Genomic DNA, 20693 nt, shown 5'->3' on the forward strand with positions numbered 1-20693 from the left:
ATTAAAGCTTTTAGGTTGTTTGGGCCCAAAGTTGTAGGTCCGGATGAATAAAGGCCATACCCAGATTGTTTAAGTTAAGGAGGCAACCAATATCCAAAATCCGATTCTTAAGAAATCTTAAAAGAAAAGAACTTCATCATTTAAAAAAAAATAAATGTCAATAAAGAAAATATAAATAATATAAAACGCTAAAAAATATGCTTTTATCTCATTAATATTGTGATGAAATACAATAATTTAAAATACTTTAAACATATTGAATCGTTTTTGCCATTATGTCAGCTTTCCAATCTCCCACCTAGGGGATGCAAACGGGTCAGCTCTATTCAAACTTGTAACCCAAATCCTCATTCTTGGATATGGATGCAAACGAGTCAGTTTGATTCAAACATATAACCCAAATCCTCATTCTTGGATAGGGATGCAACCGGGTCAGTTCTATTCGAACTTGTATGATTGAACTTTTGCTTCTAAAAGACTTGCTTGGGACCCTTTTTTAACTGGATCCGGTTTTGCCATATAAAAGCTTGATCAGGGTTCAACTTCAAATTAGTATTATTTAACCTTGCTGCTTAAATTTGGGAATAGACAAACAGGGTCATAGCCAAATCTCACAGTTGTAGGCAATTTAGTCATTTCACGACAAAGTAATAAATGGTCGATTTACTAGTTCTATCTTCCCCCCCACTATACTGTGAATGAACATTTTGTTCTGAGCAAACTTTATGAAGACTGATGTCTTGGAACAGAGATGCTAGACCCTATTCAGATTCTTTGGGATTTAGAACTTCTCCTCAGACAAACTAAGGAGGATCCGTTTGCTTTTGGATTATTCCTTCTCTTTTCTTTTTTTATCATACCCTAAGCCTTCACTTGAGTTCGTCTTGGATACTTGGATGGGATCCTGAATTTTATGGTATCCCATTGGCAGCAGCATCAGTCCATCCTTTTATGAACTTGGGAAACTCCAAATATTGCTTACATCTTCTGATATCCAAGTCACTACTTCTTTCAGACAATTTGAAGATTTTGAACCACTTAGAACAATCGATAGTGGCTACCTTGGTTGTCTCACTTGTAGGAGATTCTATGGTGGCTGATGAACTTTCTTCTTTCTCTTAGTATCTTGACACATTAATGATATGTCGAGGGAACTGCATTAAGATTGTGGATCCATGGTCGCCCCAAAAGCAAGTTAATAGGTCTGATGAGATATTGGTTTGATTTCAGCATTGAGTATTACTGTCCCCTCAAAATTGAGCTTCACTTTATTTAAGTTTTTTCTTGAAAACTGCCTAAAGTGAGCCACGCTAGCCTGTGATATAAAATACTCTCTTACCTTCCCCTTCTTCTATCTTGACCAACTATCTGTAGATGGTCAATGGAACATGGTTGCTATCCTTTAGAAAGTCAAGTCGGTCTCTGCCTCTGTTGGCGATTGACAATGTGTGTGGTAGTCATCTCATTCTCTTGTTTTTAGGAACAAGAGTAAGAGTTTACATGTAGGTTATAAAGCCCACAACAAACTCAAACTTATTTAATATGAGACTATTTGGCATCATCACGTTCAAAACTTTTTTCAAAAGAAAAACATCCCACGTTTTTTCTTTATCTGAATTCTCTCTCACCTCCACTTCTTACACCCAACAAAATGTGCGTTCCTGAACTTTAAATGAAGGATGAAGTGCTACAAATGCAATCACAACCCAAATTTCTTGGTTGTTCCCTCTTGAAATCAACAGCTTGAGGCAGAAAAAAAGTTGTGCTTGAATGTCCTAAGATTCAAGATTCATGTACAATTCAAATTGATAAAAGGAGCAGTTTCCACGTCTGGTGACAGTAATTCAAGACCTCATATTATCAAGGTCGGCTCCATATGTGTTTCAATTCTCCCATACATGGGGTAGATCCGTTGTAGGCCTGTTGGTTCTTCGATGAAGCACACAAATCCTGGTAGCAACTTGTCTAGGGTGTCTCTCTCCCTTCCAAAGGTAATGCAACAAAGGACTTGGATGGTTTGCAAGATGACCTTTCCTGGTCGGAATCTCGCCGGAGGCTGATATTATCAATGAACGTTCAACTGGATTTGGAAGTCCAACTGACTTATTGGATGATAAGATGGTGGTGGTTACAAAAGATCATTATCGTTACCTTCAAAGCCATGATAGTATTATCATCCCATTAAAGGTATTCTCCCTTGCTACTCTGACTAACCCCATCACCCTTCACACCCAAAATGATAGAAAAGATTCTCTCTTACTTCCCCCTCACGTTTTGATTAAACCCCTTCCCTCATCATTATTGGTTTCAATGATGAGGCCTCTTTTTACCAGTCACATACTTGTTACTTACCCCTAAGGGTATGTTTGATAGTGTGTTCTGCCACATGAAAAGCCTCTTTACGTGTTAGGTGTGATAAGCTAAACACCGTCCGCCACATGAAAAAAAGACTGTTATTTTTTTTTCACCCCTGTTACGAAAACAATAGGGATTATGGGGACAAATAAAAAAAATGCATCAATAGGGGGTGCTAGACCCTCTCTCTCTCTCCCCCGCCTTTTTTCTTCATTCCTCTCTCTTTCTCTCCTTCTTCTTCCTTCTCCTTCCTCTTCTTCTTGATTAGTTTTTTTTTCCTTTGATCTACTAGATTTTTTTTGCTGCCCCTTGTAATTTGATTATGTATATCATCTATAAGTGGGGCTAGCTAGGTTTGGGCTTTATGTCAAGTATTTGAGAAAGATATGCCGATTAAAAACGTCGGGTATGTGGTGAATTGTGATGTTGATGGTAGTGCATAAGTGTTTGATAAAATGCCTAAGAAGGATGTGAAAGCTATGAAACTTGAAGTTGTACAATGTAAAAAATCACAATATGTATCAATCCTTGTTTTCATAGCCATGCAATCTGGAACACCAAATTATCTCTCAATGGAACGGTTTTTATGTTAAAGTTTTATTTCTCTTTAAGTGATTGGAATTTGCAGAATTAGTGGAGATAAATGACAGATAATGGTTTGTTTTTCTATGTGAACTGTAACAGAGTGCCGTGTAGAACATCTAATTAAGGACTTTACAGTTATGGGTCAATATTTTCAAGTTTTTGATTACTCACTTTGGACGTTCTGACTCTTAAGTTAGTCTCATCTTCTTTTTTACAGTTACATTTGTATGTGCTTGATAGATGTTATGGCATAGTGTAGGATCTAATCAGTTTTTTTTTTAACAATAGTATTACTCATAAAATGCAGCAAAACTATGAGAAACTTTGAATTGTATTGTTTCTTAATTAGGTCCATCACCTTCATTAAGCTAACAAAGTTAGCAGCATGTACCAATATGGCTTATTGAATGTTACAAGTTCAAAGATAATTGTAAAGGATATGCATGTAGGATCGTTTGCAGTGGGGATCTTTCCATTGATGTTGGGATGCATACAAAGGAGTAACCACAACACATAGGATAGTAGATTTTTTTTCTTTGATTTTCATTGATTAAGGGTTTTGTCTTTGATTTTTATTGATTAGAGTTTTTTTCGTTGATTTTCATTTATTAAGGCATTGAATCTAATATCTTTAAATAGGGATTCTGTTATTTAATTTTATTAGGGCTTTCCTTTAATTTGATTAGAGCTTTGAATCAAATATCTTTAAGTAGGATTTTAAATATTTAATTTATGATTTATTTATTTTGTAGTTTAGGGTGTTTTTGGTTTACTTATAATTTATTTTCTTACATTTTAAGGTTTTTGGTTTTATGAATATGAATTCTTGCATTTTGGTTTTTGGTATAAAAATATGAATATGATTTATTTTATTGCATTTTTGGTTTTTGGTTTGTATATAAAATGAATACGAATATGCATTTTAGGGTTTTTGATCTTTATATAAAAAAAATATGAATTCTTATTTTTTTTCTCAAATTACCTAAAATTTAAACATTTTTTTGTACTTGGATCCAGTTTGAGATCTATATTTAAATTTAAAATTCATAATTTTTTGATAAACTTTCACAATTAGATCTAATAAGTCACTGATTAAAGCATTTATATATAAAAACTATCAATTCTTATTTTTTCAACATACCCAAATTTTAAACATTTTTTTTGTTTTTAGATCCAATCTGATATGTATTATATCCGACGTTAAAATCAATAATAAACATGTTAGAACACTCATATGATTGGGTGGATCAGGTCATACGATCCAAATGAAAGTAATCTATTATCCACGACTGTCCAAGTTGTCTGCACATCGTCATCAAACAATGGGCATTTGGAACACAATATCTGAGTACGATCCAAATAAATGTTGAACTTGATACAGTTGTAACTTATCGAACAAAACCTGTGTTATGTTTCGTCTTTTTTGATCATTTAGCCAAATCCTGGAGAAGCCGTCAAACGTACCTTAAACATTTTAAATTGTCCCCACTTACCCCAAGCCTTTGAATTCCCATTTTCCTTACGTAAGTTTTTCTTATCATCTTTTGACTTATTCCCTTGTGGTTCCAAAGCTCCAAACCTGATTGCCTTGCCATCATCTTGCCCTCAAAAAGCCCATGCTTTGGTTTTGGACGCACATGATCTTCATCACTCCTGTTCACCTTGTGTGGATGGAGTTGGGGAAGAATCGGTTGTTTCCCTATCGGTGGATGACTCACCAACAGCAATGGTCATGTCATTTTCGTAGATTGTCACAAAAGTATTGTGAGACTCTGTGAAGGGTGTTTGTGATACTCTGGGTTTCAAAATTCATGAAGGGGAGGCGTTTCAAATCCAGAGTTCTCTCACTTCAAAATTTTCTTTATGAGAAAAGTCCTCTTCGTAGGAGTTGAGCAGCAAAAGTCCTTGACTAACAAAACTAAAGCAAGAAATCAGAAGTTTAAAAATCCAATCACCATTTGCTTATGATAGCTTAAGTTCCACTAGAAGGATAAGGAGATCCAAAAATGATTCAAAATGAAAATAGTTCTTTGGAATGCAAGAGGGTTGAATTCCAATGAAAAACAGTTGTTCCTTGGAAACTGGAGGGTGGATCTACAACTTGATATTCTTTCAGTAGTGGAGTCAAAACTAGATTCCATTGATCAAAATATTTTGAATGATATTTGGAAAAGATGTCAGTTTTCTTTCAAACCCTCAGTGGGGTCTGCGGGGTGAATTTTGGTTTGCTAAAAACTTGAATGGTCTACCAATGGGGGCTCCGCTTGTCTGGCAGGAGAAGTTAGTGCACGTCACCTTGTGTTGGGACATTGCAAGTTCGAACCCCAAATGGTATGGTTGTATAACTGGTAGGGGTCTGCCTAACCCCAGCTTTCACTGTCAAAAAAAAAAAAACTTGAATGGTTTGGCACTGTTGTCAAGGTGGGTGAGTTCTCATTATCTATATCTCTCTGAAATCCCTCTTTGTCAGCTCTCATTTGGTTGATGGTTGTTTATGGACCTGCTATGGGTTTGAGGAAAAAGTGCCTCTGGCAAGAATTAAATGAAATCAGTCTTCATGAAGAAAATTATTGGTGATTTTAACTATATTAGATTGCAGGAAGAATGTAATCTCCCTGTGAAATCTACATGTTCAATAAAGGACTTCAACGACTTCATAAGGCGATGTAAGCTATATGATATCCCAGCTGGTGGCCAATTCTTCTCATGGTCGAACAATCATTGTTCACCTTGTCTTACAAAGTTGGATCACCTCTCTCATATTGGCGAACTTTGTCGAGTCTTATCATGATCATGGTGCAATCATTTGAGTTCGGGAGAAACATCAAATCAAAGAAGTGCTTTAGGTTCGAAGATAGGTGGCTTGACATCCGAGGTCGTGAATTGCAACAGATCTGGTATCTGCTTGAAGACAAAGTTTGTTCAAAAAACAATTCTTGGGATGGCCCATGCTTATCTAAGCCAGCGAGAGTCATTCTTACAAGGCGTATTTTAAACAGCATGCCTCTACATCAACTGTCCTTGTTTCATCTGCCAAAAACATGAAAAATAGAATAAATAAAATATTCAGATCCTTCCTATAAAATGGATCGTAATCATCAAACTCTTTAGTCTGGATAGGGGTTGGCTGGGTATTCAAAGGCTTCACACACTAAATAAAGCTCTGTTGTGTCGGTGGTGGTGGAGACTTGCATCAGAGAACTTGCCTTGGGAAAAGTTTTTTAGGGTGAAATATAGATTACAGGGGTCACCCACTCAATGGTCATTGAATCCCAGTTAGAAAAAGGGTTCACAAGTTTGGAAGGCAATTACCAAAGCTTTTGAAATCTTTACAGAGGGTGTGCTCATGGACGATTCTTCTAGCCAAGTAAAATAGGCATTAACCAATGATGGTTGATTTTCAGTATCATCCTGCTATTTGGTGTGTACTGAGCAGAGTATGAGTTGGCTTCCTAGAGGAACAATTTGGTGCAAAGGGCCTTCCCCTAGAGCATCTTTCTTCCCTTGGGTGCTACTTGCAGGTCAAAATAAAGACCCAAGATCAGTTACAGAACATGGGGATATGTCTAGCTAATAGAAACTGCCAAACATTTACTTTGGTTCTGCTCATACTTTCAAGCATTAATGAAACTTGCATGGCTGGATATAAAAATTAAGCTTGCGCAATGCCCCTTCTTTAGACAACTGATAATGGCCACTATTGAGGTAGAGTTTTCAGATAAAATGGAAGAAAGTGTGGAAATGGTGGTTGATCTCAGCCTGGTGGAGAGTTTGGGAGGAAAGGAACACCAGACTGTTTAGAGGTAAAACAATGTCTAGCAAATCTATTCATTCAGTGGTTCAACTGGATCTGCTTTTTGCTGCAAAATTGAATTGGCAGAGCCCGGACCTTTCGTGGTTGAGCAAGCAGCATATTGGACCTCACTTGCATATAGTTGATATTTGACTTTATTTTGACAAGCAACTGTTATCATCTGTTTTTTTATTTATTCGGATATATGATGCACTAGATGACGCCTCATCATCGAGCGTATCCTATGTACCTTATTTCAATCTTAATATGAATTTTACTCTTCTCTAAAAAAAACAAATTAAAATACTATAACTTCGTGACTCAATAGTTCATGTATTTACCTTGTAAAACAAAATATGTGCACACACACACACACACACACACATATATATATATATATATATATATATATATATATATATATATATATAGAGAGAGAGAGAGAGAGAGAGAGAAATAAAAACCTCCCCAATGAAATTTTTTTTGTTTTTTTTTCAAAATTTTGACCATGCAGATGTGTTCAACGTGATTGATTTACTATAAATCAACACTTGGATCATGAATTTTGGATAGAAAAAATGGTATTTGGTGCCTCAAAAATTTACAAAAATCGTACGTTGTTCATTTTGAAACGTATAAAAACCTATACATGCATCGAAATCAAATGCTCCAAGAAATGGTTCCTATAAAAAAAACATATAGATCACATATATACGGTCAAAATTTTGAAAAAATACCAAAATTTCAATAAAACGTCCATTAGGAGGCTTTTTCATTGGGAAGGTTTCCATTTTCTCTTCACGAATATGCATAACTCTCTCTCTCTCCATTTTGTCACTCCATTGTTATTCGCTCTTCCTCCATTGTTGGAGCCATGGTGTGTACTCCTCCTTTCACCAATTTTCTCTTCGTGGTGCCGGTGAGCTGCACAATTTTTCTCTATCCACCATTGTTGTTGTGTGGTTGTATGAAGTTGTTGCTAGAGGTGTTTGTGCAGCGAGGAAAAGTTTTGATAAAGGACCGACCAAGGTAGGCTGACCCCTCCCCTTTCTCTTCAGTTTCATTTTCACCTAGATCTTCCTCCTTTCCCTCCTTATTTCCCTTTGGTTTTTCCATTTTGGGCATCCTTAAGGCGGAGGACAAGTTGCAACACAAGTGTTACGGTAAAGGGGATGAGTGGTAATTCTTGTGATTGCGTTGTGACCTTATTCATGTCGAATTGAGTTTTAAGGTATGAGCTTGGTCCCTCTTTTCGCGATAGTGGTATATATAGGCATAAATTAAGTTTTTGATGTGTGGATTTGTTGTAAAAACATGAAATATGTATCATGTTATATTTTTGTTGTGTACTTGCATGAAATCTGTAAGGAAGTTCATGTTTGAGCTATTGTTTTTCTTAATTTCGTATGTTGAAATGTTTTAGAAAAATATGAATTGTGATGTGTTCATTTACATGTTGAAATGATCCATTTTGTATGAATATGCATGCTAAAAATGTTACTTTTTGTATGCTACGTGTGTTGGATGAAGGCATGAATACTTTGTAAAGCATGCTATGAGAGATTTTTGGGCACTGTGTTTTGCAAAAAAACAAATTTTTGATATGTTATTGAGGGTTATGAGAATACGAGAGTCGACCCTTGCTTTGAAGAGTTGACCCCTGCTTGTTCATGTGATTTTAAGGCAGCCTGAGGGTCGACCCTTAGTTTTGGAGAGTCAACCCTTAGAGTTTGTAAGAATACTGAGTCAATAAGGGCCAACCCTTGCTCTGAAGAGTCAATCCCTAGACTATGTTAAGAAACTTGTGTGAATTGTGATTAAGGGTTTTACACATCAATTTTGGTTTTGGTAGTTCAAGGAGGGACCTGGATGATTTTGAGATGGTAAATGAGTTGCTCATAAATAGATGCTCTCTATATTTGGTTTAGCATGATGTATGTTTCCTATGAGTATAGTATGTAGATGTAATGTGAGCATGTCTCCTATGAAAAAAATGCATACATATATAAATGAACATGTGTGTGTTTGAGTTAAGATATTATGCACACATGTTGTTATTAGGATTTATGATAGTATGTATGGTATAAGGACCTGGTGCTGAATAATATAATATAGCACTAGGTCATGCAATTAAATTCACTTTCTAAAATGATTAGAGATACGTAAGTCTAAGGGGACTACATATTAGTTGTGAGGTTCGAAAAAAAGGTCAGTTTTATGAATTTATCTCTTATAATTAGATTGGATCTTGGGAGTTGAGATTTGCCAAAGTGTAAACTTATTGTGGATAACAGTAATGCTTAAAAAGAATATGATGTTGATTGATATACAATGGGGACCCCAAGTGTGCAACTAAGTGTTAACATGAGAATTTAAGAATTTCACAAGTAAAAAACTTAATGTAACTTGTTGGGCAAGGCCCTGTATAACCAAGGAGTACTATGAGAACTAAATTCATAATGCATGATAAGTAAATATGAAACAAGTTATACAGATATTGAAAGTCATGCCCTGAAATATGGGTGATATATAAATGGACTTAACTCATTGAGCGAGTTAGCACCAACCTCGTAGATGATGAGTTGGAGACGGTGGCAGTTTCTATTAGGCCTTGTCCTGGTCAGTGAGGATGGACCAGTCCCCAACCACTGTAGCTTGGGGACAAGGGCTCTTTTTAGTTAGAGGTCCTGGCTACGTACGTTAGTGATAATTTATTATAAATTTTTAAAGAAAGAAACACCTTAATGAAAGGTTTTGGACTCTTGGTATTGGTGAATCCGGATGCTCTTGGAGGAGATAATAATAAAATATGATGAAACCACAAGTGTGTGAGAATACACGATCCCAAGTAGACCGGTGAGCCTAGAGCGGCCCAGACAGTGGTGTCCCCGTGGAGAAGAAGATACAAAAGTAAAACCATAAATTTAGTGCATCATGTAGAGAGCAGAAGAATAAGATAAATAAAATATTTATAAAATACTTGCATGCATCTAGGATATGCATGTGTGTGGTTTCAATATCTTAGTTAGAGGTTGAGTCGAGCCTTTGTTGCATGTATTCGAGAGTTTGGACTTGTGTTGTGCCACAGTCTTACTTAGAGTTTGAATATGCTTGTAACCTATCCATGTTCGCTATTACGAGATGGGTGGTCTTGTTCCTGCTGAGACATATGTTTTTTCTCACCCGTGCTTATTTTTTCCTTTTTCAATCATGAGAATGTGCACGTTGAGGATAACGGAGGACTCGGACACCCCTGAAGCTGATTCTGGACTCTTCTATTTATGGGACCAAAGTTGTATACTGTATTGTTTTGTATATTAGGTCGATTGTGTGATGTGACCATTGTTTCATTTTCGTACCGTTACTCATGTTGGGTGCATTTTTTTGGCAAACAATATTGGTTGTTCAATAAGTTTTTGTGTATGTGAACATTGAATTTAGAAATGGTGGATTTTCTAAACAACCTATACTTCATTGAACTTTTGTACGAAACTTTGAATATTCAATAAATAAAATTGTTTTGTATTTTTCGTTGTACAGAAAATTTTCTTGTTATGAATGAGTTTTTTTTTCATCTAGTTGGTTTTAAAAGAAACTCTTTAAATAAGTTTTCTTCAACTATGTTTTGAATTAATTGGAACTATATATTTCAGAAAAAAAAATTTGACCAATTTTTAGAGTGTTACACGTTTAGTGCATCAGTAAAGGTATTTGTGTGGAAATTGATGCATCAACATCATCTCGATGGCATTACGCTCCTAGTGATTGCGCATCTACGCATCTCTCTCTCTCTCTCTATATATATATATATATATATATATATATATATAAATAAAGTAGGGCATAACAATGATTTTTTTAAGACTTTTAGTCATGGTTTTCTCGATGGCCGCTAGAAGGGGTTTTTCGCCCAGCTCTTTAGCGGCAGTCAAGTCCGACACTAAAACCCTTAAATCTAAAAAATGCAATCGGATGCACTAGGTGTGTTCAATGTTCATTCGATGGAAGGGCATCCATTGTTACACCCTTTCATTCATATATATATATATATATGTATATATATATATATATATATATATATATATATAGAGAGAGAGAGAGAGAGAGAGAGAGAGAGATTGGTTCTTGGTTCTTGGAGTGTATAGTTTTGATTTTTTGATTTTGTATGTTTTATGCTATTTTTACCATACTGATGTGATCTATATGGTTTGTTTAGTAGGAATTAACTATTAGATCATTCTAGCATGCCATTTCAGCAGTTTTTTATAAGGCATCAAGATTAGCCTAACCAATGGGGTTCAGCTTGTCTGGTAGGAGCAACTAGTGCACGTCACCTTGTGTTGAGACGTTGCAAGGTTGAATCCCAATGGTATCGTTGTATAACTTGTAGGTAGGGATGGCAGTGGGGCGGGGCGGGGCCGGGCGGGGGACAAGGTTTCCACCCCCGCCCCGCCTCAAAATTTTATCCTCCACCCCCGCCCCGCCTCCGCGGCGGGGATGGATTTTATCCTCCACCCCCGCCTTCATCCCCGTTTCATGTCCTCCACCCCCGCCCCGTCCCCGCCCCGTCCCCGCCTCGGCCCCGGCCCCGGCCCGTCCCCGTCCCCGTTTGTCAAATTGCATCCCTACTTAGAAATCATTCACGTTAATATTTCAGTTAATGATAAATGAATTCATCCACATGGAAAACAGGATCTCCCCGCCTTCATAGCCCAGACAAAAATTAGATTTTACTTGTGCCTAGTAAACTAATACATAACATCCATGGATCATGCTCTAGAAGATATTGAATGGACTCAGTTCCTCATCCTCCAATTTTTTCTGAACTGGAGAATATTATTTAATAATTAGAAAAATGAATATGCAAATAAGTTGATCTGAAATGTTAAAAAAAATTAAGCCAAATCAAACAACCACTATAAATGAAAAAATTAACCTATTGAAACCTGCTTTATAATCACAGAAAAATGTGTCCACTATATGAGAAGATTTGACAGCACAAGCAAAACCACAGAGTGCAACACAAATTTAAAACATGAAGGTCCAGAAAGAAAGCAGGATGGAAATATTGCCCTTATGCTTCTTCAGAATGTCAAGCAAAACCCTAGTCCAGTAGCCACGATAACTTAGATTACCAAGATCGGAGAGTGGTCTCTCAGGTGTCCCAACCTTACCTTCTTTTTTTGATAGTTCATACGCTGACAAACAAACAATGCATCAGCCATGTCAAAAGTTGTTTTTAAGATCTCAGAAGATGTCAAACAATGCATCAGCCATGGAAGGAGGGAGAGATCGTGTCGGCCAACGGTGGTCGGTGTCGGCAAACGGTGGTCGACGACGGCCAACGGTGGTCGGCGACGGCCAACGGTGGTCGGCGACGGCACAGCTCCAATGATAATGCGGATGGGGAAGGAAGGGGAAGAGGCGACGGCCCGGCTCGGCGGCTCCAGGGTTAGGAAATTAGGGAAGGGAGTTAGGGTTAATAAACATGTAGAAAAATATAAAGGGTTGGGGGCGGGGATGGGGCGGGGCGGGGCCGGGACAGGGATGGGCCGGGGGCGGGGCGGGGATGGACCGGAGCGGGGCCGGGGCAGGGATGGGGCGGGGCGGGGGAACGTGCTAGTCCATCCCCGCCTCCACCTCCGGACGGGGATGGATTTTAACCTTCGTCCCCGCCTCCATCCCCGTTTCATACCCTTCATCCCCGGTCCAAACGGGGCGAGGCGGGGCGGGGCCCCGCTTTCCCCCGGTCCACTGCCATCCCTACTTGTAGGGGTATGTCTAACCCCAGCTTGCTTATATAAAAAAATCAATAGCTTAAATTTGTCATAAATTTCAAGGCTCATAAAATCATAAATTTTCGTCAGAAACACATATGTGGGGTTAAATTTTCAAGAAAAGACTTGAACATTTGAAAATCATGATTGTCACACTGTATGAACTATAGGAGGAACCAATTTTCTTTATATATATATATAGAGAGAGAGAAAGTATGAACTAGGCATTTTTTATACTTTTTTGCAAATCCGACTATGGAGGTATGTTCAACATGGTCCATTTGTTATGAACCAACGTTCTGATCATATTTTTTCTACAAAAAAACATGAATTTTGGATGCATGAATATTTATGAAAATTCAATGTTGTGTCGATTTTTAACCCTTAAAAGGTCATGCTTATGCATTCAGTCAAACATGCAGATCACATACATACCATCAAATTTAAGACAAAAAAGACCTCACAATAACTACAACTCTATGAATTGGCATTTTTAGCACTTTTTTTGCAAACCTAATTCCCCAGATGTGTTTGGCATGGCCCTTTTGCTACAAATTGATATTTGGATTGTGTTTTTAAAATAAATAATGAGGCTTGGACCTTTACGAACATTTTGAATCATTGATTTTCAAGCCTGAAAAAATCTGCTCATTTATCGCAATTGGTTGATCAAAGAGTTGATTGATAAAAAATCAATCATATAGACACAACTATACAGACCGCTAAAACAAATCCAAAAAAGTGCCAAAAATATTGGTTCATACAGTTGTTTGTGTGGATACATTTTTTACCTCTATATATATTGGTACCCTCGTGGATAAGGAATCCCCTGGTTGGAACTCATAGCGAGAGGTTATTTTGACCAAATCTAAACCCCATGTATGTGTTCAGTGTAATCAAAATAGTGGGAATCAACTCTTTGAATTGCATTTTTTGATGTGAAATTACAATTTTATGAGGGTTGAAAATTTTGTATATATATTTCAATCCTTGCAAAATCTTATGTACATGTTGGAATAACACGATCTAGGTACTAGACTGTACTAACCCGAACATGTAAGTCACATCTAGAAGGTCATGTGTATAAAAAATATTGTAGTTGAAACTCGTAGGGAGAGATTGTTTTAACCAAATCTGACCTATGGATGTGTGAATACATCATGACCAAAATAGTAAGAATTGACCTTTGGTCAGGGTTTCGAACCGGGTGCGGTTTCTTCGAGTTAAAGAAAAAAAAGAGGCTTCCTGCGGCATGCCGGACTCGAGCCTAGTCTAGTCAAGGGGAGCCAAAGTTGCGTCTCATTAAAGGGGAGATGGCCGCCGCCGTCGTCGTCTGCCTCACTGATCGAAACAGAAGCGAGGACAGGAAGGAGGATTCCAATTTCCCATTCCCTGGAAGAGTCTCGATTTGGAAAGGCAGGCGATCGATGATAGGAGCTCAGGACTCGAAGGCGCTGCTCTCCCTGCTGGCCGGTGAGGAGCGGCCAGTCGCCGACATCGCCGCCGACTTCGACTCCAGATTCCCACGAGACCACCATTTCCTCGTCCGATGCAGCCTCGCCATGCTCCTGGAGGCAATACCCATCTCTCTCTCTCTCTTTCACTCCCTCTATTTTGATTTTGATTTCGATTTCTATCCACCTCTGTTTCTCAGTTGGGTGTTATTAGGGTTTGGGACCTTCTCCTTTTCTACGATTTTGAATTCCCTAGCTCCGTGAGATCCCGTGGTTGTTTATCGATTTTGAATCCGACGTTGGTGTTCTGGACGCACCCGATTATCCTCAGAATGGGAGAATTCTACGTGCCAACTTATCCCGTTTGTCTGGATAAGTGGGTGGGGGTTCATTCGAACATCCGGTTGGGGTTTTCCTCCCCTTGAGATTTTCTGAAATCCCGAAAAGTAAGAAACTTTGGGAACTAATGGGGTCAATTTTCAAGATGTCTGTGAAAAAAATCACTTCAATGGTATTGTCACGGGCTTAGAATCGAAGGCCCCCGCGAACAGAAAGGTGAAAACATGGCTGTCCGGAACGCGTATAATGTCTTGCTATTTTACGCACCGTTTTTCTGTAAGAGTCTGAGCTGTAAACTTGGCTTTTTGTCTTGGAGTTGGTGTTCAATAATCACCGGTTCTTCTACTCCATGTTAGGCATTTGTTGCTCTCCCTGACCTTTTTTCCCGTGATTGTTTAGTTATCAAAAGATGTTTTTTTTTTTTTTTAATTTTATTTGCATCGCCAGTGGTCTTGATAAAGTTTACCGTGCATTTGTCTGCAAAAAAACTGGGTGTATCCTTGAAAAAAGTATAAAATGTGTGGAGATAGAGGGAATTCATAAAGGCAATGAATCTGAAAGTGAACTTGACGCGAAGTAATAGGAGAGAAAAAAAATGGTGCGTTTTTGTTATTGAAGATCACTGCATCATGAAGAAAACTAGAAAAACATCACTATGAATTTCAAAAGAGAAAAGTGTGCAGCCCACTTCTTTATGTAATCCGCCAACACTTGCTGCCCAAGTTAGTTATACCTAGAACCTTAATTCACACATTCACTAAATTGTTAGAAAAGCATTACTTGCATAATCCTTTAAAAACACTGCATTACCAATGTTATTCCTTTATTGATAATTGGTGGCCGCATTAAGCAATCCACTGGGTCCGTGGTGCATTGAGTAAGTTACTGTAAAAGAGGCACATGGAGGAGTTTGTCTGTTTCGTGTCAATTACTGATTTTGGACTGTTTCTTTCTAGACCCAACCATTTAGTAACAACAAAAGAGAGGTCCTTTCGTGACCAATGCATGGGGAGCTTAATGAAATATCGTCTTACTGCATGGCCTTAAGTTTGGACCTAAAGCTGCTAAAGATTACATATCTTCCATATAGGTAAAAGTAATAGGTTAAACTGTAGTGATAAATATTGCGATAACATTGAAAATGTCGTCATATTTTTTAGCCATTTTTAAAAGGCCAAAGTTCTTATTCTTATTGTGATATTGCATTTTTATTAGTAAAAGCTCAAGAACAAACAATTTATTTTTTGAAAATCTTGTGATATTACATGAGTTGTTTTGGCAGGTAAAATCATGTTATTGTGATATTTATGTTTTTATCAGTAAAACGTCAAGGAAAAAGTTTGCTATATATATTAAATTTATTATTTTACTCAGTCTTTCCTAAATATTGAGCTTTATTTATTTTTCTATTCTTTTTGGTGAAAAAACACGATAAATACAAAAGATCTGAATTTCTTATGAGAAATTGTTAGCCATTAAATTGCCATTTTAAAACTATGGGTTAAATTGCTTTTTGTGATCTTCTTGTGGAATCTCAAAATAAGCTGCAGTTTGTTCATGGTGGTAGAGCAATATGATTCGTTTATCATGTTTCTGTAGAACTAGTTATTGTTGGCAAATATCTGATCAATTTATCAATGTTATATGTTGGAAGTAGCCAATCAAAATACAAAAGTGTTGACTGCTACCACTAAATCTTTGTCCAACACAGGACAAAAAGATGCTTAAAACTGCCAGGCGTTTAATTGCATTCACAATTCTCCATCAAGCTTATGCTGCACAACAACCGTCTTCAAATCCCTTCATTTCTATTCTCATCAGTGTAAGTAGACATGTTTTGCTTTGTGGCTTCTAAAATTATGAGAACAAACCTATGTGCATTTAATTACTTGACTTTGAAGTCTTTGATAGCAGCCATATCGGTGGCATTGAGTTATCAGCTGCATGTCCTCTTATGCTTTTTGTTGTTTATTAATATCCTAAATGCTTTTAAGACTTTATGTTTCACAGGTAGCAGGTGATGATACTGCTGAAAAAGTTGAAAGGGCATTCATATTGAAGTTGTTGGGGCCTGACTTTGTTCAGGTATATGCTCAGCCCAAAGGTTTTGTGGTGTTAGTGCACTTAATTTTCTTTAATATGCTTATTTTATTTGAAACTTGAGACAAATAGCTACAGTGTTTTAGCTATTTGAAATGTTGGTTTTATTTAAGCCCCAAGGTGGCTCTCACAGGCATCACTTTGAAGGGGTATTGTCCAAGAAGCACAACTTCTTGTGAAGATGTTGCTTTCATTAATTTTGTGAAATATGTAGCACTAAAAAAAGGTCTCATACAGTGTATGAAAACAAAATATCACAAGTAAAATCACGTGCACAACCATATGTTCAAGTCCAAATCAGAGTTGCGGGTTGAGGAAGCAGGAGCGGGAAGTGATTCGGGAAGCAGGAAGCATGGCACTTCTAAAATTTTAAGAAGCGGGAAGCGTGGGACGAGTTAAAAGCGAACCGGGAATCATCTTGGAAGTGAGAAGGGAAGCGAACCGGAAGCGATCAAGGAAACAAAGAGTAAACGAAGAGGGAAGCGACCGATGATTTGAGTGGGAAGTGAATAGGAATTGAGTTTTCTCGATATTTGGCAAAAAAAAAATTTGTTAAAGGCTCTAAGCCCCCCTAAAAAAGAAAACTTATTTCCTGATATTGGGAAGTGAGTGAGAGGCGAGCGGTAAGCGAATGGGAAGCATGTGGAAAGCGAAATGGGAAGCGTGCTTCCTAATTAAAATTGGTGCTTCCCCATATGTTTTTGGAAGCGCCGCATTTCGTGCTTCCAAAACGTGTTTCGGGGAAGCGCGCTTCCGTATGCCTATGGGCACTTCCAGTAACCCTGGTCCAAATCACTTGCACATATGCAAGTCACTTGCATGGACTTGTACAACCATATTTACAAGTCTGGATCACTTGCAAGTGCTTGCTGATGATCACTAGCACTTATGACATGAAAGTCGAAAATCGCTTGCTCGTGCAAATCTCAGAGCATTTATACATGTGCAAATCCAATATAGCAAAATTTAACATTATCTATGCACTCAAGGAAAATTTTAACCTCCACTTGCTTGTCCGAAATCACTTGCACTTATGCAAATGCATACCCACCATTGGTAGCAACCCCTTATTGCTAGCCACATCACATTTTCTAAGGAATATCTCAATGTGAGCTTTCAAATGATAATCTCAAAAATCATACCTACTGAAATACAGATCAATGATTTCCTCTATAAGATGGCAAGTCCGCAAGTGTGGTGTGTGTGGGTGTGTGTGCGTGCGTGTAAAAATCTGGTGTTCCTCAAGAATGATAAAGACTGTTACAGAGAAACCAGAAGAGTAGAGAGGTGCAAAGGCTAAAAGTTCAGCGGACAGGCAGCACGGTTGCATCATAGGTAGGCTAAAAAAAGACCAAGTTTAGCCATGTTCCCTTGAGTGTAGCACTTTCCAAGGCACTTCTACAATGACCAGAATGCTCTTAGTTAATGTAACAACCTTATGTCCGCAGGAGCATCTTAGCCTTCATGACTGTTTGAAATGAATGGGCAGGCCATTGTATACACATAGGCTTTGAATTGCTGCAACATGAGTTCCACTGTGGGAAGAGTTCATCCACGGATGGGGCCTTCTCTTTTTAGCCCTTGACCAGCACATTGTTAAAATGTACCTATTATATATATATATATACATATATATATAAATTCTGTTTATTACATCAATACCCGATAGGGGTATTTTTGTAATTTCACAGTTGTTTTAGAAAACAACTATTTTTTTCTTTTTTGAACAAATGTAATTTTTATTTTTTATTTTTTTCATTTCTTTTTTATTATTTTTGAGGACCTAAAGGGGCTCCAACATAGAAGTCGTTGGAGCCCCCAACGGTCACAAATGTGACCGTTGGGGGCTCCCAACGACTCTATGAGAGCCCCCTTTTGGCTCTCCTTTTGAGGCCCTTTGGCCCTCCTTTTTCCTCCTCCTTCTCTTGTATAAATAGGGGTGATCCCCTTGTGTATTCTCATCTTGGTGAGCTCCTCTCTCTTTTCAATAAGAGGCTTTGTATATTGTTGCCTTCTTAAAGGCTTGTGCTTGTGTTGTCCCTTCGTGGACTTGTGATATTTTCTCTTTTATTCATTGTTGTATGTGCTTGCATGCACTCTTTATATTTCCGCAATATCTCATTACATGGTATCAGAGCCACTCGATTCTTGAAGGAAAGGTGTGGTTCGTGTATCTCTTATTTTGGTGGACATCTTCTCACTTCTTGGCAACATCATGGAGACAAAGATTGATCTTTCTTTCAAACTCAATGGAAAGAACTATATGATGTGGGCATCGGCAATGGAGAATAATCTCAAAGGGAAGAAGCTTTGGGGTTATGTCATGGGGACCGTTCCGGAACCTAAGCTTATGCTCACAAAAATGGAAGAAGATCAAGAAAAAGCTCTTGAGGGAGATGCTCATCTCAAGGCCATTGAAAATCATCAAAAGGAAGTAGAAAATTGGGAAAGCAATCACGCAAAAATCCTTGCATGGTTTATGAACAATGTGGAGCTTAAGGTATGTGCTAATATAGCTAAATTTCGTAGAGCCAATGAGGCTTGGTCCTTTATGAGGGGTATGTATACCCAAAAGGATCTTGCAAGAGCATACTTCTTGCAAGAAAAAGTTAGAACCACCAAGCAAGGTGATTCTAGCATTCAAGACTACTATAGTGCCCTTAACCCACTATGGGATGAATTGGCTCTTTTAGAGCCAAAGTGGGTTTCTATGGAAGATGTTGATTTAAGACAAAAACAAATGGAACAAGAGCGATTGTTTTAATTTCTTTTTGGGCTACGCCCCGAATTTGAGCAAGTGAGATCCTCACTTCTCCATAGATCTATTTTTCCTCCTATTGAGGATGCTATTGCCGAAATCACTCAAGAGGAGACAAGGCTTGGCATGAGTAAGCATGTTGATGAAGTCCTTGCCGTATCCAAACCGGGTAACAATGTTAGAACCTATAAGCCTCCTCATTTTGGGAAACAAGGGAACTTCAATGGAGGAAGAAAAATGATTGTTTGTCATTATTGCAATGAGCCGGGTCACATTAGACCCGTTTGTCCAAAGCTTATGGGAGCCTTCAAGCCTAAAGTAGCCTCTCTTGAAGAAACCACCTCCAAAGAAGATGAAGGCAAAAACAATGACATTAAAGAAACTCTTGGACAAATATCTATGGCTCTCCAACAAATGCTTAAAGTTTCTTCCTCCACATCGGGTGCGGCCATTGCTTCAACATCATCACCCGGTACGTATTCTTGGATCCTTGATTCCGGAGCTTCTTTTCATATGACCCCTCATGAGAATGCACTTAGTGATGTTTGCATCAATTCAAAGGACTCTTGTGTCTCAACGGCCGATGGAACCTTTTTGAAAATTTTAAGTATTGGCTCTTTTAAAGATTCTCAAAATTTTTGTGTTCCAAAAGTAAGAGTTGTTCCCAAATTAAATTTAAACCTTTTTTCGGTTTCTCAAATTGCCGACCATGGATGTGAAATATCTTTCTCATCTAATGGTTGCTTTGTGCAGGATCTCCGGTCCGGGAAGCGGATTGGGCAAGGCCATAGAAAGGGAGACCTCTATTATATGGACCATCTTGATCTCCCTACAAACTTTTTTTGTTCTTATGTCCAAGAAAAAAATGTGGAAACTTGGCATAAAAGACTTGGTCATCCAAGTTATTCCAAAATGTATCTCTTTCCTTTTGGAAACAAATTTTGTAAGGAAAAAGAAATTAATTGCAAAGATTGCATTTTTGGAAAAATGAAGTCTATTCCTTTTCCAACTAGATCTTTTTTCTCATCAAGGCCTTTTGAATTGGTGCATTCGGATGTTTGGGGTCCTTCTCCGGTTATGTCTAAAGGGGGTTATTCATATTATGTTACGTTTATTGATGACTTTACTCGGTATGTTTGGATTTATTTCCTTAGTCATAAGTCGGAAGTATTTACTTTCTTTAAAGATTTTCATAAAAAGGTTCAAAATCAATTTCAAAGTAACATATCTATTTTAAGATCCGATTCCGGTGGTGAATACTTATCTCACGAATTCCAAAACTATTTAAACCAAAATGGCATTTGTCATCAAAAGTCATGTCCTAGGACTCCTCAACAAAATGGCCTAGCGGAAAGGAAACATAGGCACGTTATAGAAACCGCTAGAACATTGCTTGTGTCTAGAAATATTCCAAAAAAATTTTGGGCGGAAGCCGTTCTTACCTCAACCTATCTAATCAATAGAATGCCCTCTTCTAAGTTAAAAAATGCTTCTCCTTATGAGAAACTCTTTAAGTTTTCACCCGATTTTAA

The 20693-nt window shown here is 37.8% G+C and overlaps 1 protein-coding gene across 1 annotated transcript in view; it reads left to right on the forward strand.

The window, feature by feature from the left end:
* Positions 1–13847: 13847 nt before the first annotated feature.
* LOC149848422 (uncharacterized) overlaps positions 13848–20693 on the forward strand; it is a 28477-nt gene continuing 21631 nt past the window's right edge. The window contains exons 1-3 of the mRNA XM_089995314.1: positions 13848–14084; positions 16015–16125; positions 16314–16388. Of these exons, the coding sequence (XP_089851440.1) occupies positions 13938–14084; positions 16015–16125; positions 16314–16388 (333 nt within the window). The 5' untranslated portion in view covers positions 13848–13937. The remainder of the gene's footprint in view (positions 14085–16014; positions 16126–16313; positions 16389–20693) is intronic.

This window comes from Nuphar pumila, chromosome 1 (assembly GCF_984573655.1).
Source record: "Nuphar pumila chromosome 1, dmNupPumi1.hap1.1, whole genome shotgun sequence".
In the NCBI taxonomy this organism is placed as follows: Eukaryota; Viridiplantae; Streptophyta; class Magnoliopsida; order Nymphaeales; family Nymphaeaceae; genus Nuphar; species Nuphar pumila.